The 25,567-nt window shown below is 36.0% G+C and overlaps 1 protein-coding gene across 1 annotated transcript; it reads left to right on the top strand.

Moving 5' to 3' along the window:
- The first annotated feature begins 260 nt into the window (after window positions 1-260).
- On the top strand, window positions 261-24,912 carry LOC131050738 ((+)-neomenthol dehydrogenase). The gene is made up of 5 exons (XM_057984993.2): window positions 261-393; window positions 487-756; window positions 850-930; window positions 24,135-24,308; window positions 24,402-24,912. The coding sequence occupies exons 1-5, from the start codon at window positions 391-393 to the stop codon at window positions 24,783-24,785; spliced, it is 912 nt and encodes a 303-aa protein (XP_057840976.2). The 5' UTR covers window positions 261-390; the 3' UTR covers window positions 24,786-24,912.
- The last annotated feature ends 655 nt before the right edge of the window (window positions 24,913-25,567 follow it).

Raw genomic sequence — 25,567 nt, 5'->3', positions numbered from 1 at the left:
TATTTGTTAATGGGTAGTTATGCAGATTTCTACATCTATATATACACCAATGTATTATGCAAATGATATATATATAGATGATGCATGCAATAGATTAATTTTATGTTTATATATTCTCTATTGTAGAATGTGTATTTTTCTGTTCTACTGTATATTCCTTCGAATTTATCTTATTTTATATTGGTAAAAACGAATCTTGAACAGCTCAACAAAGATTTAAATAAAGCTAAAATGAAAAGAACGGTTTAAAAAAATGCTGAAGACAACTCAAAAGAAACGTGACCCGACACATTACAGATCTAGAAGATTGGGCAACATGGATCCGTGACTCAGAATGCTTTTGCTTTGTTACACACAGATTGCTGAATCCCTTTGTACAAAATTTTCAGAATGGTAAAAGGAATTCCATACAGATTTGGAGGTGCTTTAATTTCAGTTGCATAAGTGAAAGTTTTAACAAAAAAAAAATTGTTGGTTTTTTGACAGGATGAGAAATGGTGGAGTGTTGAAACAGTGGCGGTGGTTACAGGAGGCAATAGGGGAATAGGCTTAGAGATTGTTCGCCAGCTGGCGTGCAAGGGCATGACTGTTGTGCTTACGTGTCGCAACGAGAAGAATGGGTTGGCTGCCATGAAAGATCTGGGTGAAGCAGGACTTGATAATGTTCATTTTCACATATTAGATGTGCAGAGCTCCCAAAGTATTTCAGATCTGGCAAAATGGTTGAAAACCATGTTTGGGGGATTAGATATTTTGGTAAAGTCTTTGAGTTTGTGTTTTATCTTTGTCTTGCTCCGTTGAAGGGTATTTGTTTGATTTTATAGGATGTGCTTTTCTGGTTTTTAACAGATAAATAATGCAGCAGTGTTGGGGCAAGGCATGAACTGGGAAGTGATGGACAAAACTGGAGTGGATATGCGCAAAGTACTGGTGAGTTGGGCATGCTCCTTTTCAATTTGCATCTTTATTAAGAGAATCTGGCACTATCCCAAGAGAGAAAAACACTGTCATACATTATGTAGACTTCAGAGATTTGGGCTTTTAGAGAACCAAGATCAGAAGCTATCTTATATGACTTAGCAAGCTCTATGGAGGGATTGGGGATGGTTTATTGATGCGTTAAAACATGAACATTTCATTCTTCAAGTTAGATGTTAGGTATGCCAGATGATTTGGTAATCTCAGTGCACATGTTAAGCATAGTTTTCCATCCTCTAGGGCACTAAAATATCAAAGTCACGTTCTCTGCTTCTCTGACCTTTTGCCCTCTAATAATGTTTTTATATTATTTGTATAGAGTTTTTAAGGTCTAATATATTATAAAAAGGTGGGTCGAAAAAGTCACATTTTATAGTCTATATAAAGTGGAATTTCAAGTAACATATTAGAAAAGAAAATATGATCACAAATTTATAAATAGTAACAATTATTAAACTAATTGTAAGAGGAAGAACACAATAGGAAACTCAAGACCATACATACACAATAAGACCATAAGCTTTTTATTGAGAAGCATGAGAATCATGTATACAATCATATGACAAGTCATACACATGTCAATACCCTTTGGGATGGGATTGACCCCTATTGGAAAGAGAGGTCAATAGAACTTTGGCAACCATACAAGATGCATTACCCTAATGATCAAGAAGCATCTATTTGTAGGCCACTTTAAATGCAATTTTATTGGCTTGCACTTAAAATAGTAATAAATTTGAACAAATAATAAGATTAGAATATATGCACAAATATTATTAACAATATTTATAGAAAAAAACAATTTAATTTATCTATTTCAAATGTTAAATTGGATTTTGAAATGAGCCAATTGGAAGGCTCTAATACGCAAGTGTACCGAAACCCAAATATAATATTTGAAATGATTTTAATTATAAAATGATGTATTAGAATCACATTTCCAATCTTTCCACCATGTCTTGAAACTCCTTATCTAATTTTAATGAAGCATATCCAACTAACAGAATACACTTGATAATTTGAAAGGATTCAACAACTCTAATTATATGTACATTTGTAATCATTATGATACCTATTCAAGAAGGAAGCTTTAAGTGGTGATTCATGAATACATTTAGTAGGGTCATAATGCCTATGTTGATTTTTTAAAACAAACCCAATGAACATTAGTTAGAGGTATACATGGGAAGTGATCAAAGGAGATCACCGTATAACCAATTATTAATAGAATATTATATGGGAATCATTTTCATTCTAGTTAAGCTATGAATTGATAGCTTGCCAAGGTTTCCCATACTTTTTTGTAACTATTCAAATTCGTGTGTCATAAATCTTGTAAATCATATGTATTTAATTAATCCTAATATCGTTTCTAAATTTCTTATAATGGATGAGGGTTTCATTGACAATGATAATTATTTTTTAATGTTAGAATTTTATTGGAGTAATATCTTTTATTTACTGTAGGGATAATAAAAAGTATCTACTAGAAACTAATTACTATTTATTAGGGTAAAGCATCTTGGTTCTTATAGTGGTTTTTGGTGCCCAACTTCTCATGAAGTTTTGTTTACATTTGAAATCAACTTTGGGATGATTATTAAATGTCTTTATGTATTGTATTGAAAATAAAGAAGGGGTGATGAAAGTTTATTTATTTTAATCTTACATTTGAATATAATACATGCTATACCTCTCTTCTTTGTAGAGTTCTTTTTTGAAAGGACCGTTTCTTCACATAAATCTTATGTTGTGAGATGATTGTCAAGAGTTTGTTGCATGCTTATGTTGCTAATTTCTGTCTCTTTGTTGCTACAGTATTATGGTGATTTTATCTTCCTTCCATTGATATTTTAAGTTCATGTAAGGTGATTATATTAAGCATGTCAAAGGGGCTAATCGAAGCATGATAGTGAGATTAAAACTCCACATAGTAACTCCATATTAAGGCAACTTATTGTAGGTACATGAATATAGTTTTTCATATTTGTACTATGTATTATTATAACCCTTAATACGGGATGAAAAATTCATTGACATTGATAATTGTACTTTTTACAATCAAGGTTTACTAAAGTAGTAATCTTTATTTACTAGGGTGCAATAAAAACTATCTACTAGTAACTATTTACTATTTATTGGGGAAAATAATCTTGGTTCTTATAGTTGAAGGGAAAATGGGCATCCCAAAAACATCCATCTAAAATTAGTATGTGCATCCAACATCAATTACAAACACACACTACTGTGCCATAAAGAAGAATCAAGCACACCTTATTTCCCACATTAACCCTTGGAGGAAAGCGATTATAGTTTAAGATCTTGCCAAATCGAATAACAGTCTCAACAACATGCATACATTTTGATTGAACAACACAGAATCATAAAATATAAGAAAAATACAAAAGAATAGAACACATATTTACCATGGGGAAAATTCTTTCGGGTGAAAAACCCCACACTCCAAAACCAAAGAGCCATTGTATTATTCAACAACAAAATACAGTTACAATATAATCTTCAGGCTCTAGGCCTTTACATAGAGATTTACATCCTGCTCCATCCTAGAGAAAATTCAGGAGCATAACCCCTTTAATAATGAATTCCTCTCATACAACTCCTCTAGCAATCCTTATATTTACAGAGCTTAGAATGTGAAAACAACAACTTCCCAAAAGTGTCCACATTCAATGTATTTAAGAATGTAAATAGAAAGTTCCTTTTGCACAACTCTTGCATAAATAATATTTAATACAAATATTATTTACTACATAAATGAAAATCATCCATGATGAGATAAACTATCCTTTTGCCAATTCAAAATTTTTCATTTTACTCAAAGCCTATCCGAGTGGAAGATTTGGTCCCACTGAGAAACTTTATGAATCCGTGCTAAAGAATAAGATACAATTGCCATGTATGTCACTTGGAGGGGGTTCATAAGAGCTCCAAAACATTTCTCTTCTCCAAAGTTGTCTTCTTATGACAAGTGTCACAATTTTGCTTTCTCCTCAAAGTTTGTTGCACCCAACTTTCCATTGGGCCCTATGATTAATCTTTGCACTTTGGCAACAAGTAATATATTGCGATAAACAAATAAAATCAGCACATAGGACCATTTGATTAATTAAGTAATTGTCAGTAGAAACCAAGAAGGAAAATTGAGAGGGGGGGTGAATCAGTTTTCACTGGATTAAAAAATTTAAGCACAATCTCATATCTAAACAACAACAACAACCATAAAGATAAACACAATATCACCAACACATATAACACCAAGATTTTGATGTGGAAAACTCGATTAAGGAAAAAACCACAATGGGAACCTACCCATAATAAGATGATACTTTGTAGTAGTTTGTGTAAATATTACTATAACGTCATAAATTGTACGCACTTGCTAAAGCAGTACAATTTAACACCTAGTTTAGCACCCGCCTTGGCGCAGTTGCATTTTGCATTACATTTCCCCTTTAGCACTTAATTAATCAAATTAATTAGGTCTAAGGTCCTATTTCATCATCCTTCACATCATAAAGTCGGGCCCTTTCATTAAAGCGTGCCCCTTTCATTTTATTCCTCCAATACATCATCTAATCAAAAACCCTAATTAGGCCCTATTCTAAGCTTGAGGGCTTGATTTCGAGGGTCAAAACATCTCGAAATCACCTGTAACTTCGGGATTCTCTCTAAAATCATCATATCTGACGGCCTTGAAAATTTGGTGAAAAGTTGTCGGGACCATGGCGCCCGGAGTGCACACGATCTCGGACATTTTTCCCGAAATTTTAGGAGCGTGATCCAATCATAAAATAAAGCTTAACCCAAGAAATTGGCGGGATATTCAATCTCTAGGTCGACCAAAAGATGAAATTACGACCTAGGGTTCATACATAAGAGCTCTCTTTCTTCATTTGAAAGGATCAGAATTTTGTTTTCAGAAACCTCATATGCAGGGAAAGAGCAGATCTTTGAAGACTTCAACAACATTCAACATCCCTCTATCAAGCATTTATCAATTCCATTCATCCATTTAGGGCTTGGAAGACATTGAAGAACAATAGGAGATTACCGACTAAAGATTGGCTTGTAGCCCTCCCTTGGGGGTTGGGTATGATTTCATGTTGTTTTCATGTCTTTGCATAAGCTTCAATATCTCATTTATTCATGCTTTAGATCACTTTGCATCTTGATTTAGAGCATTTACATTATCATTAACAAGCAATTAGGGTTTACTTTCTAGGTTGCTCTAGTTTGCTTACTTACATTTTAGATCTTGCACACACACAAGGTCTGCACACACATTACTTTTACAATACAACTTGGCTATTCATGGAGGTGGAAATCACCGAAGCGGGGGTTTGACTAAGGAAAAACCCTATATAGCTACCCAAACACCTTTTTCAGATATAAGTGCAGGTTTCGAGACTCGGACGATGCCGCAGGTTGCAGATCCAGAAAAAGCAGGTCGAGACAGCACCCCACACCAAATTGCAGAGCAGAATACCAGGACAGGGGCGTGGGGCGCCCTGGTCCTGTCAGGACAGGGGCATTGGGGCACCCTGGTCCCTGGGACAGAGGCGCTGGGCGCCCTGGTCCTCCTGACAGACAACATTTCAGACAGTTTTCCAGAGTGCAAAACAGCAGTTTCAGGTGCAGTTTCAGGTGCAGAATCAGGACAGTGGCGCCCGCGCCCCCATCCCAAACATTTCCACTCAGATTTTGACTCCGGGTATGCATTTGCATTCTTGTTTTATCTTGGTATTTACAGCTTTCCATTGTTTAAGTTCAATTCTGCAATCTTGTTATTAGTTCAGACTTGCATTCTAGGGCTAGGAATTGGACTTGCATAATCTTACCTTTCAATTACAACAAAGGAATAGAAACCCTAATAGGTAGCCCATGGCTCTCTCTTTCACAAAAAGAAGTAGCCAATTGTACGATACCTCTAGGCTCTTTTGTATTCCGTAATGTGTGACAAGAGGTAGGATTAGGACATGATAACCTAGTCTCGCTTTTTCCCTCACACATTTTGGTGAACCCAACGTGAATCTATCATTGCTTCTTCTTGCATTGCATTTGTTAGATCTAGATCTAGATTTAGTGTGTTTTCATTTCATTTTCATTAAAAAAAAAAAGAGAGTGTTCCTTTTGCATTGTGTGTTTAAATTTCATGCAACTTTTATTTCAAAATGTCAGACTTTTATTTGCAAAATGTTCATGCTTATGATGATTATTATGAGTATAGCCAAGATGAATTAGATGAAGCTTTAGATGAGTTTTTGAACCCTAAAGATGCCAAACCTTCATTTTACCAAAAACTCATAAACTTTGTTACTATGCCATTTCATTGTGATGAGAAAGATAAGTTGAATGAGTCCTCTCAAGGGTACATTCCTATCAACTCTTCCACTAAATCTAGTAACATGGGTGTTTTCAACAATCCCCTCTATGAAGAGATATCTCCTTTCAAACCAAAAGATAAACCTTTTGATAGATATGATCATGCTTTGTTGGATGATGCTCTTGATGACTTTGTGGCTTTATCGAAATCTTTAAACAAGAACAAGACTTCTAAATTGGTTAACATGATAAACTTGAATGAGCATAAAAAGCCTCTCTTTGAAGTCCAAGGTGCTTATCCTTCTCCCACCTTTCAAGTTCCTAAATCACCTCTCCTTACTATCCAAGGAGGGTATGATCATGATTCCTTTCGTACGCCGAATAAACCAATCATCATTGTGCAAGGAAGAAAACCTATAAGTCCTTATAGTTATGCCAAGCAAATAACTAGAGAGAGTTATCATGCGGTTGCCCATACTTATCATACCAGAAATAATAGGCAGCCTAGTCCTCCTCCTGTTATTCCAGTTTCTCTTCCGAATCCTCAACCAATTCTTCCGCAAGCTCCACGTATTTCACAAGTTCTTAGTAAGGAATATGATCTCATAGAACAACTTAAAGTTACCCATGCTAAGATATCCCTTTGGGATTTGATTCAAACTTCTTCCGCTCATCATGGAATGTTACAAGATGCCTTGAAAGATTTGAATGTTCCTCCACCGAATACATCTAGTAATATAGCATCTTTGGTTAACTCTGTGATGAATCCTAAAGCTCAAATCGTGTTTACCCAAGATGAGCTGCCTACTAGTGAAATTCAACATCAATATGATCCCTTGATGATTGTGGTTATCATGAAAGACACTGCTATAAGACGAACACTAGTAGATAATGGCTCTGGTCTTAATGTGTGTAGCATTAATCTTTTGCATAAGATGAATGTGGATACATCCCTAATTGAGCCGGACTCTCGTCCTATTCAAGGCTTTGATAATGTGGCTAAAACTTCATTAGGTACTATCACCTTACCCATCACAGTGGGGCCTGTTACTTTGCCTACTCCTATCCATGTTATGTCGGGAAATCTAACATACAATTTGTTATTAGGGAGACCTTGGATTCACAGTATGCAAGCTGTCCCCTCTACATTGCACAGGCAAGTTAAGTTTATCTATAACAATAAGACATATACCTTGATAGGTGATACTAATTTTCAAGCTTTTTTGCAAACATCTACTTCCAAGGGGGGTTCTTCTAAGCCGTCCTCGTCTAGTGATGACTCTTTAAACAAGATACCTATCGATGAGTCCTCGCTCTCTGATGATCAAAATTCTTTGGATGAGTCTAGAGCTCCTGAAGAAGACTCTTCTCAACTTGAAACTACACATAAGAAGGATTTTGATTCTGAGAGGGTTCTCGTAGATGACGATTGGGGATCCCTTGATTTTAATCCCACCTTTGTAGGTGAATATAAGGTTCCTTCTAGAGAGCTTAAAGTTGAAAAGAAGGAAGAAGCTAAAAATCAATCAACATTACCTGAGCCTATGAGCAATAATTTTGTGGCCGCTTCTCAAACTTCTTCTCCTCACACCTCTAATTATGAAGAGTTTGATTCTTTGTCTTATGAAAAACCGCCTTCTCTGTTTGAAATGGTTGATCGTTATGGTCGTGGTTTTTGCATTTTTGCTAAGCATGGGTATCATGGAAATGGTTGTGGTGCTCACGAACAAGGGATAAAAGTTCCTCTAGAGAATAATCTTCACAACCATGCCTTTGGACTTGGCTATAATCCCTGCAAGCGTACTAAAGCTTCTAAGAGACCATGTATTAGTGTTAATGCTATTTCTACATCTCTATCAATGCAACACCCCGAGTACATTGATGAGGATCCTTCATGTGCTTGTGCTTTTGATGTTTTCCCTACCGATGATGCTTTAGCTGAATTTTTAGGAGCATATGATACTCTTCCTTGTTATCATCACAATAGGGGACTCCCTTATTGTTTGAACACTGAAGCCTATTTTGGAAGAGAGATTGATAATGATGAGATTGTGAAAGAATTCCCTCAATTAAAGGATACTCCTCAACAAAGTAATCTTCTCATAAGTGACACCACTAATGTTAAGATGGATCCTTGCAATGAAGAAAAAGTTATTAAAATTGGAAAATGTTTGGATGAAGAGGAACAAAAACAATATGAAGATTTATTGCATGAATTCCCCGAGATATTTGCTTGGACATACTCTGACATGCCTGGTATAGATCCTAAGATTGTTACTCATAATATTGTCTTAGTTCCTGATGCTAAGCCCGTGAAACAAAAGATTCGAAAAATGAATCCTAAGGTGGCTCTGCTTGTTAAGGCTGAGATTGAAAAGTTATTGGAGGCTAGATTTATCCGCCCTATTGATTATTCCCCATGGATTTCAAATATTGTCGCTGTGGCTAAACTAGATAATAAAATAAGAATGTGTACCGATTTTCGAGATTTAAATAAGGCTTCTTTAAAAGATGATTTCCCTCTTCCAAACATTGACATGATAGTTGATTCTACGGCAGGACATGCCTTGTTATCCTTCATGGATGGTTTTTCAGGATACAATCAAATTTTCATTAACCCTCAAGATCAATTCAAAACCACTTTCACCACTCCTTGGGGTACATTTTGTTGGATAATGATGCCTTTCGGACTTAAAAACGCCGGTGCAACTTATCAACGAGTGATGACCCTTATCTTTCACGATTACATGCATAAGATTTTAGAAGACTATGTTGATGATGTTTTAGCCAAATCCATTCTTCGCATAGATCATATTAAGATCCTTCGTCAAATCTTTGAAAGGATTCGTAAATATCACATGCGCTTGAATCCCCAAAAATGTGTTTTTGGTGTGGATAGTGGAAAACTATTAGGATTCATAGTTTTGCATAGTGGGATTGAGGTGGATACTAAGAAAATAGATGCTATTGTCAACATGCCACCTCCTAGAAATGTGTCTCAACTCAAAAGCTTACAAGGAAAGATTCAAGCTATTCGTAGGTTTGTATCTCAACTTGCAGATCGTACTTTTCCTTTCACTCAACTTCTCAAAAAGAATATCACTTTTCAATGGAATGAGGATTGTCAGCAAGCATTTGAAGATTTAAAAATGTATTTGGCTAATCCTCCTATCCTTCGACTGGTTGAACCTTCTAAACCCTTCCTTCTTTATACGGTTGCGTCCTCTCATGCTCTTGCAACATTATTGGCACAACATGATAAAGATGGTAAGGAGTGTCCGGTTTATTATATAAGTCATACCTTACTCGATTATGAGACCCAATATTCTGTGATAGAAAGACAATGCTTGGTCTTGGTGTTTGCGACTCAAAAATTGAGACATTATCTCTTAAACTCAGAAGTCCACGTCATGGTAAAGTTTGATCCGTTGAAGCATCTTTTCTCTAAAACTGATTTATCAGGACGCCTAGCTAAGTGGGTTATGATGTTAACAGAATTTGACCTTAAATTTGTTTCACAAAGAGCAATTAAAGGGCAAGCGTTGACCGATCACCTAGCTGAGGCCCCTTCACCTTTCTCCTTCCCTAACCCTGAGTCTTTTCCTGACGACTTAATTCTTTGTACAGAGAAAGATGAAACTTGGGAGTTATATTTTGATGGCTCTAAGTGTCGTACGGGATCGGGGGTAGGTGTTGTTCTGATTTCTCCTACAAACAAGTCTATTCCCTTATCTTATCGTCTCAATTTCCTATGTACCAATAACATTGCTGAGTATGAGGCTCTTATAGCAGGAATAAAGGCAGCCTTAGCTCTGAATATAAAACACATACATATTTTTGGAGATTCTCAATTGATTATAAGACAAGTAACAGGACTGTATCAAGCAAAACAAGACAAGTTATCACAATATAAAGACCTTGCTATCTCTTTGTTACAAAAATTTGATTCTTACACCATAGAACCTGTTCCTCGAAAACATAATCGACATGCGGACGCAATGGCATGTGTGGCTTCTCTTGTATCTTTAGAGGACCCTGTGGTTGATCTTAAATTTGTTATTCACAACCTTACTTCTCCAGCTATTGTAGATGATTCTAGCTTGGTGACATGTTGCGACCTCATAGACTCAGATGAATGGTACTCACATATCGTAAGATACTTGACTGATGGTACCTTTCCTGATTCCGCCAATAGGAACACCAGGGCTAGAGTTCGCAAGTTGTCTGCTAGGTATATCATTCTTTCTAATGTTCTTTACCGAAGGGGTTATAATGGTCTTCTCCTTCGTTGTCTTAACAAATCAGAAATCCCTATTGCTCTTGAAGAGGCACATTCAGGTGCCTGTGGGGGGCATTTTGGAGGTAAATCCTTGGTTCAAAGATTACTTCGTATGGGATATTATTGGCAAACTATGCAGCAGGATTCTTTTTCATTTGTTAAGAAATGTCATCAATGTCAACAACACAATAATTTGATTCATGCTCCTGCCCAAGAACTCCGTTCTCAGGTAGCTTCTTGGCCTTTCTCTACATGGGGGTTGGATCTCATCGGTAAAATCTCTCCTCCTTCATCTCAAGGACATATTTTCATTATAACTGCAACAAATTACTTTACAAAGTGGGTAGAAGCTGTTCCTCTTCGCTCCACTACAGCTGAAGTGATTTGTCGATTTCTTCTATAAAACATTATTTCTCGATTTGGGATACCTTCCACTATAATCTCTGATAATGGGACATCATTTAATAATAAAGACGTGAAGCAATTCCTCGAGAAATATCATATTAAACATCGATTTTCTACACCATACTATCCTCAATCAAATGGTCAAGCCGAATCTTCCAATAAAATAATTGAACAAATTCTTTGCAAAACCATGAATAAGCATGGTAAGGATTGGAGTACTCAGCTAATCTATGCTCTTTGGGCCTACCGAACAAGTGTACAAATTGCCACGGGAACTACTCCTTATAATCTTGTTTATGGTGATGATGCTATTATGCCTTTAGAATTAGAGATTCCATCACTTAGAGTTTCTCTCAAAGGTATAATAGATGATGACTCCTATAGAGAACAAAGACTTCAACAGCTTGAGATGCTTGATGAATAGCGTATAAATGCTCTTGAGCATATTCAAGCGTGTCACAAAACTCTACAACAAAGCTATAATGATAAGGTTATTCAACTTTCCTTCTCAGTGGGTGACTTAGTGCTCTATGAGAATCAACGCAATGTGAATGCCTTACCTGAAGAAAAGGGAAAATTCAATCCTAATTGGCTTGGACCATATATCATTATTGAAGATTATGGATCAGGTGCTTACAAAATAGCGGATGTAGACGGTACGCCTCTTACAGACCCTATAAACGCTATGCACTTGTGTAGATACTATGCTTAATGCCTCATTCCTTATCATTTATCTATTTCCTTTCTCACTTCTTCAAAATTGGATAATATGTTAACATATCTTTGATTAGAGCAAATAGAATTAAATGATGTTTTGTTTAATCTATATTGCTTCGTTCCTGACAAGCATGTGTCTTTACTTTATGGTTTGTCTTGAATTCATTTATGTAAATTACAAAAGATTTACATTTTCATTATGTTGACATATTATACAATGTTTTTATGTGTTAAGTTGAATCATGTCATGTTGTGTTTAAATTCAAATTAAATCACATTGGTTATATGATTCGTAGGCTTAATACATACTTTCTTCCTTATCATCAATATAGTACTTGATCAAATATTTTAATTAAGTCACACATGTATCAATTTAATCATGGAGCGTTGAGAAATCAATCACATGGAAATTAAATTCAGAGCATACATGTACATCTACCAAATGTATTAACTTTAATCACAATACACATTGTTTTAGACATTAAAGATAACATGTTTGAGACAAAGAAGCATGTATATATATATGTGTGGATCAATATACAAAGGTAGGTCACTATACATCCAAAATGTGACCTACCCTACATCATAAAATCATCTTCTATCCCTAGGGCTGGTGGCCGGAGAGTGACGACTAGATGCTCCCTCCTGATCCAGCCGTGCAGGTGGACCCATAGGCGTATACCATGATATAGATCGTGAATGGCTCTGAGAGGAACTCCTACGATCCCTATTCATAAGGATAGCGCGATACGAGGTAGCCTCGGCCTGAGCTGCTACTAGATCACACTGTGCTCGCTGAAGGTCCTCTAATAGAGCCCGCTCTCTCTCCCTCCATATCTCTACCTGTACTCGAAATGGGGAAAACAAATCATCATGCCGACCCGCGTTCCCTTGAGGTCTATAAGCAACCTGTGAGGAACTAGGGATCTGCGCTGTCGTGGAGATATCTGTCACTGCTTGCTGGATCAAGGAGCGCCAATCCTGCACATTAGCTGTAGCAGTGGAACAGATTTTGTGTTAGTACCATTTTATATCATCAAAACATCAATCAATCAATATAAACCTACTATACCTGGATCTCCCTCACGCCAGTAGGGATCATGATATGGTAGCATCTATGACTGGGAACTAGTAGGCTCCCCACGCTCGAGCGATTTGTGCGCGATAGGTGCAGGTCTCCGTAGCGCCTCGTGTTCCCCCTTTTGGGGAATAACAGGAGGATCTAAGGCTACGGTATCATCCCCTTAATGGTGAGGAGCTGCATCTGACTCGTCCTCATCATCTCTATCCTCCTCCTCCTCGTCATCTCCATCCTCATCTGCATCCTCGTTCTCCTCATCATCATCTCTCTCCTCCTCGTCGTCATCCTCGTCCTCCTCCTCCTCGGCACTAGGCTGATCTCCTATAGGCGGATCAGGACCTCCTGCCTCCTCATGATCCTCTCCCTCCTCTGGCTCCTCCGATCTGGATCCCTGATCCTCATCTCGATCTCCATGCCTCCATGGACCTGGATGGCCTATTGGGTGATCTGGTGGAAAGATAGGCCCTAGGTATGATCTCATAAACCAGGAATGATACCTGCGCTATGCCCCAGGGTCTGCAGCATAATCAGTGACCACATCCTGATCGGACCCCTCTATATCTGTGATCTCGATATCATCTATCGTGGGTCTCTCTATTGCTCTGGGTCTGGGAAGGACTCGTGAGTGTCGAGTGTAGATGGGCACATCGGCTGGAACACACTGCTCTAGCCCAAACTACCTCCGTACTCTGTCAAAGTAGAATGGGACTATGATGTGTGGATATCGTCCTCTCAGTAGGCGGTTCCTCTGTAGGCATGCTAACTGTCTCTCCATCCCATCCCATCTGTGCATCCGCAGATATGGTCTCCACACAGTCACCTCGGTTGTCAATTTGTCAACTATCACTCTCCAATACAATAGATCTCCAAATCTCCACTCGCTAGTAAGTGGATAAGAAAATACCCTAGGTCACTCGCTAGCCGTACTCATCGGATAGCCGACAGGCCTGGTGCATGTAAAGTGCTCAAATATCCACACCTGCAGAAGTGTGCATGTCATCAAGCACTGGAAAAGAAATTTGAGCATACAAATGCTTATATCTACCAATGAAATCAGTCACTTTTTCTTTAACACCTTGTTTACAATGCATTAAATCAATCAAAGTAACTTTAGGACTTATATTGTTTTGAAATTGTTGAATGAAAGCATTTGCAAGTTGTTCAAAAGAAGTAATAGAATAAGAAGGCAACGAGCAATACCATTGTAGGGCTTTGTCTCTTAATGTTCTAGTGAACAGTTTTGCAAGCAACCTTTGGTCATAAGCAAAATCAGTACATATTGTTTGAAAAGTCTTAACATGTGTTAGAGGATCACCTTTACCATTATAAAGCTCCAAATGTGGGATTTCAACATGTTTAGGAGGGATAGCTTGAACAATGTCAAGAGAAAGTGGGCTCGCAACATCAAATGTGGGCACACTAAACTTAGATTGATTCATAGAGGCAATTTGTTGCTGTAAAGAGGAGACAGTTTGTGCAAGATTGGTAATGGTCACTTCAGTCGAAGAGTTCATATTAGACGTGTTAGATTGAGATGGAGGTGTTATGTTATTGAAAGAAGGTAAAGAGTAAGGTGGTGGGACCCTATGATAGTCAGTCATAGGAGATGATTGGACAAGAGGAACACTACAAGGAGGAATGGAATGGTTGAATGAATTGCCCCCTTGCGTCATGTTCATTTGTGAAGATGTAATAGGAACACTCATTGAAGGAATGTATGAAGAAGTTGGATTGAATGAAGGAAGAGGGTTAATTGAAGAAGGAGGGTTGCCCCCATGACTGGTGATCATAGAAGGAATGTCTTGTATTGAAGTAGTCATTATGTTTGATGTAAAAGTAGGTACGCTAGCAATAGAAGTCATCAAAGGAATAGAATGATTGACTTGTGTAGGAGGTTGTGTATAACCTAAGGTTTCGGCACAACTTTTCATAGGCATCACATTTGAATCCACAATGTGTGCAATACCACGCAAAATATCAATTCCATTGTTATCACTTTGAAGCATACGTTTTAGACCCTCAATTAAAGGAAGAGCTTGACTATCCGGGTACTCATGAGACATCCATTGGTGAAAATCGTCAAATTGGTTATCCAATTTTGAAAGTTGTTCTACAGAAACCTCATGGAGAGCTTCTTCATCATTAGGAGGATTAGAGGAATTACCCATGTCCTCGTTAAAAAGGCCATTCAAATTAGGTTCCATCTCCTCAGTAGTTAAACCTCAGAAAGACTTAATTCTACGGCTTCGTCTAACGGGAATAGTGTAAGTAGGGCTAATTGTTGTAAAACTCATGCACTAGAAAGAGAGAGAAGATTTTGAATTTAGAGGTAGCAATTTTCAGTAAAATCAGCCAATCTTCTGGATTTAAGCTGTAAAATGCAATCACGACAGTCTCCCGAAATTTCGGAAAAAATGTCCGGGACCATGGCGCTCGGAGTGCAACACGGTCCTTGCAACTTTTTTCGAAATTTGCAGGGATGAAAGGTATGATGATTTTAGAGCTAATCTAAAAAAATTGAGTGATTTTACGATCTGTAGATAGGCCAAATTAAAGTTGCAATCTCGAAATTGAACCCTACCAAGATTGTCGAAAAATGCAAAAATTTGATTTTTGAAAAAGAGAGGGAAACTGAAATTTTGAATTTTATGATTTTAGAGGGAATGCCAAAAGTAATGCAAGTTTTGAAATTCAAAAGTTGACTCAATTTCACGCAAAATTCAATTTGGAAAGCGGAAATTAAAGTTGTTGTAATTAAGCACTTAATTTCAAAAGTCACAAATTGTAAGAATTTGAATAAAGCACTAAAATTTCGAATGAATGCAAACACACTTTTCAGATTTAGGGCAGTAAGAACACAATTTTGACACAAAATTTCAATTTCGATGATTTTTGAATGATTAGAAGCCTTAAACCAAGCAATCACAAGACCAACTTTGACTGTAATTTTGAAGGTGTTAAAATTGATAAAATCAGCCAAAATTCTGGATTTTAGCAGGAAAATACAGTAAGATCTCGCTCCCGAAATTTCGGAAAAAATGTCGGGGACGATGGCGCTCGGAGTGCACATGGTCCTCGCAACATTTTTCCAAATTTTCAGGGATGAAAGATATTGTGATTTTATTGCGAAATCCAAAGTTACAGCTGATTTGGAGATGTTTTGATCAGTGAAATTGTCGGACAAAGGTTGAATCAAGAGGGTTTCAAAAATTAGGGTTTTGACACTTAACCACTTAATTTTCAAAATTAAAGCACAAATATGAATTGATAATTTGTAATAGAAGGGCAGATCTGAAACAAGCATTAACATTTAGACATTTCACAAGCTTAATTACTAAAAAGAAAATTTAGGGTTTTTATGCAATTACCTCTAAAATTTTGCAAAAGATCAAACATGGAAATGTAATCAAGGAATCCAATTTTCAGATCTAACTATGAATAATCAGAAAGGATGTTCATGTCGGGTTCACCAAAATGTAAAGCGGAAAATCGCGATCGAACCCTAGTTGCCCTCCCCTCTTCCAACTCCGAGGAGAGAGAAGGGAGGTTCGCTAGGGTTGATGGTTTTCACTTAGGGGAGAGACTTTACATTCAAAAGAGGGGTTGAAACCCACAAGATCCAATCCCACACAATGCAAGATTGGATGCTAAATAAATTTCAAGGGTTATGACAGCAAGGCTACCCTCTTTTGTAAAGAATGTGCATAGAAGAATTAAGCTAGGAATGCATAGAAAGTGACAAAGATTCGCTTATAAACTGAGATAGGGATATAGGATGAAGCTGCGGACCTGGAATTAGCAGTAAAATGTCGATACGGCACTGTCTTGCAAATTTGAGCAAAAGTTGTCGAGACGATGGCGCCCGAGCGCCACGGTCCTCCGAAAAATCCGCGAAACGAAGGGGGATCTGTTCGTCTCTGCACAAGGATTCCAGATCTTCAATTTCAGCCGCGTACCTGCAACCTACACACAGAAAAGCGAAGACGATTGGGGGGTTAGGGATTAGGGGTTTTCCTTTAGGTCAAACCCCGGTTTTGGAATTAACCAAGAAATGAGCAAGTGCTGTAAATGTAAATGTATGTAAAACAAGTACTAATACCTTGTTCTAAGGATGTTGGTATCCTTATGTGCGAAGGTATAGATGTTGTATGTTGTATGTTGTAGCATGTAGTATGTGATCTCCTCTTCAATGGTTGAATCCTTGACTTGAATGCAACACTTAGCCTTGAATGGAGACTTTAAATGATCAATTGCTTGAAAGAATGCTTGAATGCTTGAATGCTTGAATGCTTGAGTATAGTTTCCACGCTTTTTCCCTCATGTGTGTCTCTATCCAAATGAGAGAGGAAAATGTAGTTTATATACTTGTCATTTAGGGCTGATAGACTGATTTTCCCAACCTTAGGCCGACCAGGAAAGTTAATTTCCAATTTGCAAACAAAAAGACCCGAAGTCCAAAGGAGACCGGGTCCAAAATAGGACCCAGGGACCAGGGCGCTGGGCGCCCTGGTCCTGAAGGACCAGGGCGCTGGGCGCTCTGGTCCCACCTCCCGGGACAGCAGGGTGCAAGGAGGTTCAGGCCAGGGTGCTTGAAAAATGCAGTTTTCAGTGTCGTAATCAGGTTTCGGGGTCTCCATTCAGGTTGTGTGTTGTGTCGCCATCATGAAGACCGAAATGCAGTCGAAATTGCAAGTGTCGCAATTTTAGGACGCTACACATGTGAAACTCAAAAGCACAATAAAGAGTATACTATGACATAACACCAACAAAGTTTAAACCAACATCACCTATTAAGCACCACCAATACCTCAAACCAAAGACTCTAAGAGCCCTCCATGGTTGTGAGATGTTACACATCCTCAAATAGTGTACATGCAAAATATGAAAGAACCCTTCTGCAACAACAGGATCTAAGAGTCCCTCCAGAACATCTGCATCACTAAAGAAGATCATCCATCACCAAGTGATGAATACATAGTCACTGCTAAAGCTCCCACCGAACCGTGATATTGAGCTCTCCAAGAAAATGATACACCATCTCCCAAATCTGAAAATCATCCAGGTCCTTATACATACAAGTGTACAAATATTCACACCAAGTGAAACCAAGATCTCCCAACCAAGGACATAAACCATTATACAAGACCCCATAACCAACTATCCAGGCACTCACTTATCATCCATCCTCTCATCTCAAAGCAACCACAATGCACAAGTGACCATAGACAAGGCAAGCTAACAAGTCTACATAAACACTGAATCAAACCTTCTGGATATAGATAGTCCACATCTGAGTTCTCCCACTACAAACATGTAGGTAAAGACAACCCACAATATTATACAAGTCATAGATCCAATCACTAAAACATGCAAACTCACTATCACATTGGTGACAAGAAAAATGATATCTCAAAGAGAACAATCATGTACACAAAATGACTCAAACACTAAATCAAGCACATATCTGATTTGCTAATCATATCCACATCAAGCACCATATTATAGGAATCCACGAAGCATCACCATAGAAATTTTGAGTGACTAATCATGTATGAACATCCCCATGTAGAGAAAGTGTCTCACTTCCTCTCACCATGCACAAAGCATGCATGGAGAATTGCAACTATCCCATCCAATAACACCCCCAAAAAAATTGGGTCAGGAAAATAGCTCCTTTGTAGCTCCACAAAAGCCGTAAGTTTTTCTTGACCATGTAAAATCTATAAAACCACTATGTATGAGAACACCCATGCACATCCATACCCACTTCACATCTAGAAGGCTCAAAAGTCTAAAAAAGCACCAAACAACTTAACCCAGAACAATGGACTATCATAGAAGAGCATCACCATAGATTTTGGAGGAAAATCTATTAACCCCTAATATCCAAGGAACATGAATCTGAGCCATTCAAGTACAACCATCCATAAGGAAAAAGAATATTAAAAACTTGAGGCCCATTGCCAACTCCATAACACCATTAGTGCATTCATTCGAGGGAGACAAACTATTTCAAAAGATTCTAGATCATCAAATGATCAACTCCACAATCTCCATGCATTCAAGAAAATAAAAGAAACGACTTCCTATATTGGGAAAAACAAGCACCTAACATAAGCACATCACTCCATAGTTGAAACAACTTAAGATTCTCCATATTACCAAGGAGCCTCTTAGAGACACCCAATATGAAAATTTTGTTGTTGTCACTTGCCACTTTTTGTGGTCTTTTTGAGAATAGAGACCATGGTGATAGGGGAAAATTTGTTGCATCTGGTCTCTTGCAAAGTGACGGGATGGTAGGAGATTCATCTGCAACTAAGAATTAACATTTGAGCCGATATTTGCAAAGAGTTTCAAGTAGTGTTAGCTTAACAGCTTATGATCAAGGTGGTGATGTGGAGCATCATTTTTCCCATAGTAGGAGTAAGACAAAATTATGGGAGATGTATGTTCAATGCCACGTTAGGATCGAGAGTAAAAATGTAGAAAGATATGTTGTATAGGACATGGGGGTGCTTGAAGTTGTTGTGGAGAAGTGGAACGAGCTATGGAATGAAATTTTGAAGTAGAGAAAATATGAGGCTATGGATATTGATGATGATTATGGAGAATTCATTAAAGGATTCATTTCTAGATGAAGGGTTTATATTAGACAAAAGGATTGGTAAACATGATTTTATCATAATGGTGAGTTTGTGTTTGAAAGAGTTCTTAACTCCAATTTGACTTGGAGAAGGCAATCCACAATATCTGTGAATAGAATTTGGCAAAGTTAAAATATTTGATGGGCCTAGTTCCAATGTGATTTGAGCTAGAAGCAGGGATGTTAGAGTGAATGGCTCTACCGGTTGGCCTTCACGAGAGAGATTGTTGGGAATGTGAAGCCTAATGGTCACATGGCCATTCACCTTCTCACCTCTTTGATTCATAGTTGAATATGAATGCATAAATAGATGTGCAGTCCATGTATATTGTTGTATTGGATAACAGTTAATAAAGAGATTTCCCTGCTTGAGAGTGGACATAGCCTTTATGGTGAACCAATATAAATTCTTGTTTTGTGTCTCTGTTGTGTTTGTCTATATTGATCTTTGACCTTAGATAGAGGCACACTTATACGCTATGGAATTAGGAACATGTGCAGTGTATGTTTGTAATGGCAATGATAATTAAAATTTTAATATGACATTCAATGGTCATACATATAGCTTGGATTTATGGTCTACAAAAATCCTTCTTGATTGCAATAGTTTAATCTTAAACACAACAAATATTACCACTCAATAAAACATTTTTACAATCAAATCTTACTGGTTAAGCTTTCAATAATAATAGGATCAATTTGTGCTTGACATAACTATAAGATTTGAACCCATTAAAGATGGTGGTGGGTATAATTTAAGAGTAAAGGTGGAATTGTGTCTAAGGAGTATTTGTCACGATGGATGAACAATTTTGTTCTAATAGGATTTCTTGTTGTTGATGTGTAGGCTATGCTTACATGTGGAACATATTATGATTGGAATAGATAATGTACTAGCATTCTAGCTTGCATCTCATGATGCTTTCAAGGAAGGAATGAGAAAAGTAGGTATAAGTTTTTTAGAGCCTGTAATGAAAGTAGAAGTTTTAATATCTGAAGAGCATTTGGTAGCTATTGATAGTGATCTCAATTCAAGGCATGATTCAATCCATAAAATTGGTGATAAATCAAAAGGAATGATGGTTGTGATGAATTGATATCGTTACTAAAAATGTTTTATTATGTGAGTATGCTCGATGGTGTGATCGAAAGTCATATCTCATACAATGCAACTTGTTACTTTCTATGTGTCACCTTAACATAACCCATAACTCAGAACTTATATGTTTCTAGTTACCTTCTATAAAAGTGACATATGCCATCCATTGTAATAAAAAAGTTAAAAAATGAACCTTATTTCTTAAAAAAGTGATGTAAAATATAACCAAATAAAGTTTACTATTTACATGACCATTGTATTTCAAGAAGCTAGTTATAAAGTAGTTATCAAGTAGTTACAAGGTGGTTATCTTATGAAGCCTATAAATACAAGGCTATTTCAAATGTAAAGAGAGACACTTATTGGGGGGAAATTTTTAGAAGAACCTTTTGAAGAGATTTAATGGGGACTTTTGGTTTGATCCTATGTACCTAAGGGTTTTTGAAATTGTATATTTTCAAAAAGATAATAAATAATTCATTTGGTTGGTATGTCTTAAATGTGTTTCTAAGTTAATATTACTGATTTCTCATATATTAAATTGTTAATACCTTTGTGAAATTGTGGAAATTATTGGTCATGTATTCAAGAAATCTATGCCATTTATGTAATGAAACATGATCATATCTTGGTATCTTGGTTTGAATGTGTTGAAGTAACCTATCTCCTCATATGCTGGGATTGGAACTATATTTCTTACATCATCATTGTATATCAAAAAAATATACATTATGCTGAAACCCCCTTAAGTCTTAAAATTGGTATTCATATTCCTATAATTAGGGTTTCTGTTATTTAATTTCCTTTAATTTTTCCCTTTTATTTTTGGTACTTTCCAATTAAGAGTACACAAAATCTTAAAAATCTCCATCATATGAGGGTGACACCCCTCTCAAACATAGTGGAGAGTTGTTATTCCATAGTGATGTCTCTAATTGTTGGGCCATTTGTGACTACTTGTTGGGTGAGTCACATTAAAATCTATAATGAGAAATCTATTTACCAACACTGTGTTCTTCTTGAATTTCTTGAATTTTCTTTAATATTCTCTTCTTTTATATTGATCTCAATTCTCATCTTAATTTTCTCAAAAATATCTCTATCTCTTGAATCTTCCTTTGGTAATATGTGTTTTTTAATTTGAAATTTCACTATTTCTTTTCATCCATCTATAATGGCTCCAACTAAATTTTCTTTGCTGGTCACATTTGTTGGAGATCTCTTTTCAATATCTCCCATTTTCATTCATCATCTTCTAGGTGTCTAGTGTCCCTTCATGAGGCCAGAACCTAAAATATCATGCCATAAACCATAAATTTAGGTTATTTTCCAATTATAAACCTTCCTTATTGAATCTCTTACTAGTACAATTAATTTATTTGTTGATATGATCTATGTTTACCACTTTATCAAGGTCCAAAAACAAAATCATATATTGCTAAGAATGGGGCACATATCAAGGGCGACTGAGCCTAAGTTTCTTGATAGTTATATTTGTACCCTAATATTAGTGATAAGAGGATATTGAAGGCTTATGTAGTGGATAGAAGGTTGCAAAATTATAGATCATATAAAATATATTTACACTTACACATGCATTATTTATAATAATATATTGGAGATTTATTATCTATTAACATGCATTATATGTGACATTCTCAAATTTCTTCATACAAATATCTCTAGTACAATATTCACATACATTAGTCCTTTTTTATCTTACATTCTATGTCCTAATTATATCAAAACTATGCAATCCTATAAAATGGTTTGTATATTAGATTTCACATTTCATTTAGACGTGCTACTAGCTAACTAAGTATGTTGCTTTTGTAGTGACTTTGGCTTGTAAATATGGCTCTATCTTTTTAAAATGTATCAAGGCTCCATTATTAAATGAATTATCCTATTATCAATTCTTGAGACTTGTCACTTATTTTTGAAACATGTTAATGATTTGTCTTTGATAAGTGAATCAAGATGTAATCTTCAAAACTTGATGCAATCTCAACCATCAACCTACTTAGGACCAATAATATCCAATAAAATACTATAATTTGGTGCAAAATTCAAATGTTGTCTACGGTTTGATTAGGCCTTCCCTATGTAGAAGCTACAATTCATATTATAATGAATCCGTAATAAAATACATAAAAATATATATGAAATTATTTAAGATACCTTTATGACAATTTAATATTAATTTGAAGGCTTTGTATCAATTATGTTGCACCACATAGGATCAACATTATCAACAGGTCTTCTTTCTTAAAATTATGATTATAGTAAGAACCAACTCCTACAAAATAATTAACATGACTATGGTAAGTTAGAAAACTTGCAAATTGTATATATATAAATTTTAAACATTGTAATGTTTACATATAAGAATTTTCTTAATCATTTATATGGACTGCAAAATAAGCACAAAAAATTGCAAAATACTAACAAACATAAATGAAAAAAATTTGATTGAGGAAAGATAACTCTTCCTCCTAGAATATTCTTGTATATTTTTTGTTGGTATTTATTGTACAAAACTCTACAAATAGAAAAATTCCTTGATCAACTTAGTGTTTTGCATCCTGGATGTCATTTCACTCATCACTTTGAGATGATCAAGCATCTATTTAGGTACTACAAGAAAGTGGAAGATGGTTAGTCATGGATATGTAATTTTTCAAAAATCTTTAGACTTTCACCAAGCATAATGTTTTGGTAAAGGACGAGGTTGGCTTCAATGTTAAATTCACTTGGCTTTAGCATATTTTCAAGCCAAATATTTTGTTAATCATTTGGAAAGATATGAATTCTACTAATTTTAACTAGAATTATGTTGATGCTAACTTTTCTTCTCACACAATGTCTCTTAAATGTGTTAACGTAGATTCAAGTTTAGGTTGATAAAACAAATATTGATGTACAAAAAAACACATTTCCATAACAATGCTTCGTCAAACCTAGTCATCTTAACTACACTAAAGACATAGCCACTTAGGTTCCTCCTAGCACCATTCAATAGTTGCAAAAGGTTGCTCTCTCCTCTAGTTAGTCAATTTCTAGGTTGGTCTCCTTCCCAAATAGATCAATCTAATTGATCTCCTAATGTTGGTTATCGCTCAAGATCTTCCCACCAACATGGGTGGATTATAAGGTAGGAATTTTTTTCTTAGCTAATGAATTGTTGCTATTTAACAATATAAGGTTCTTCCTAATCTATGAATAAAATGTTCTCATTGAGTGGAATCCTATTGATAATGGAAAAGACTTAATTGATATGGGGTAGGATTATTTTGATGATGTCTCTCCCCAAATTTTAAGATTTCTATCTTTTGCAATTTGGCTCTCTTTTATAATATTTTTATGACTTTATGATTTTGTCATTATTTGTTTCTTTTTGGAAGGATAATGTTGTTTCATACAAGTATTCCCCTTTTATGGAAGCAGATGCACTCTTATCTTATCTTTCATTTACAATGATTTTGAGATTAGATTAGATTATATTTTCACAAACTATTCTTACTATTTAAATTGTATTTGAGTACTATCCTTATTCAATCGATTCAATATTCCCTCTCTTCTGCAGTTCTATGGAACATCAAATGAAACTTCTGTGTATGATCATGAAAGTGTAACAAAATGTATTGATATAAATTATTATGGTACAAAAAGAGTTGTGAAAGGGTTGCTATCATTATTAAGAGAATCGTCTGGCCGGCCACGAATCGTTAATGTCTCCTCTTTACATGGGCTTCTCAAGGTAATTTAATTTCTTTTTACTGTGCTCAAGATAAAGATTTCAATCATATAAAGAGTGAATACACTATATATATGTTTACAAATGCTTTCACAGATGATGCCAAATCGAGTTCTACAAAAACAACTTTCTGACATGGATATTGTTAGTGAGGAATTTCTGGATTCCATTTTAAGCCAGTTTTTAGACGATGTCAAGCAAAAGAAAAGCTTGGAAGAGAAAGGATGGCCAGCCCCATTTTCTGCATACAAAATGTCAAAGATTTGTGTGAACGCATACACACGTCTATTAGCCCGTGAGCTTTGTGATAAGGCTTACGTAAATTGCATTCGTCCTGGATACGTTAGAACTGGAATGACATATGGTACGGGAGACTTATCACCAAGCGAAGGTGCTGAAAATGTTGTCAAATTAGCTTTGTTTCCTCTTGGTGGACCTTCTGGTAAATTCTTCAATGAAAAGGAGATCAGTGACTTCTGAATGGATTTCTTTCTTATTCTGAAATAAATTTTCTCCTAAACGAGACACTTCCCATATTCTATATGAGTCTTCGTATATGTTTCTGTTTATTCATCATTAAATACAATTTTTGTTGGTTACTAACAAATTCTACCCAATTGTTAACATAAATGCTTGTTGGGTATGTTGTATAGTTTAAGCAAACTCTCTTGATTGATGCGTCTTGATTGATGTCTTTACTGAAGTTCTTTCTATGCTGAAGATGTATGAGAGATTCAGTACGATATGCACGATATGCTCATAATAAGAATCATGAATAAAAATCGACGAGACAACACAATTCATATATTTTTTCCTAAACTTTCTTCCAGAATCCCCATTGAGAAACCTTTCAATTTCACTTGAACAAACACGCTCTTCTATTCTGTAAAATGGTCACCTTCTCACCCAAAATTCCATGGAATCTAAGTTTTGAGTGCGTTGAAGTATTTATGAGTGTGCCATGCCTTTTCACACTATCATTATTATCTCACATTTTGGGTCATGTAGAATGAGTTTTGCATTGTCAGTTTGGTATTAGGTCATCTCCATATACATCTTAATTAGATTATTAGGTATCCCTAAAGTTTGTCTATTAATTTCTATAAGATTCTTTTATATTTTATTATAACAAGAAAATAAGTACAGTAATAATATATAATATGGGAATATTTTTATAATAAGATCTCATAAAACAACTCTACTAGTATTTATCTGCAACATGAAAAATTAATTAGAAACACCATCAATGATGTTTGATTTTG

Source organism: Cryptomeria japonica, chromosome 10 (genome assembly GCF_030272615.1).
Source record: "Cryptomeria japonica chromosome 10, Sugi_1.0, whole genome shotgun sequence".
Taxonomy (NCBI): Eukaryota; Viridiplantae; Streptophyta; class Pinopsida; order Cupressales; family Cupressaceae; genus Cryptomeria; species Cryptomeria japonica.
Note: the sequence above shows the minus strand (reverse complement) of the source record. Positions and strands in the feature narration are given on the sequence as shown.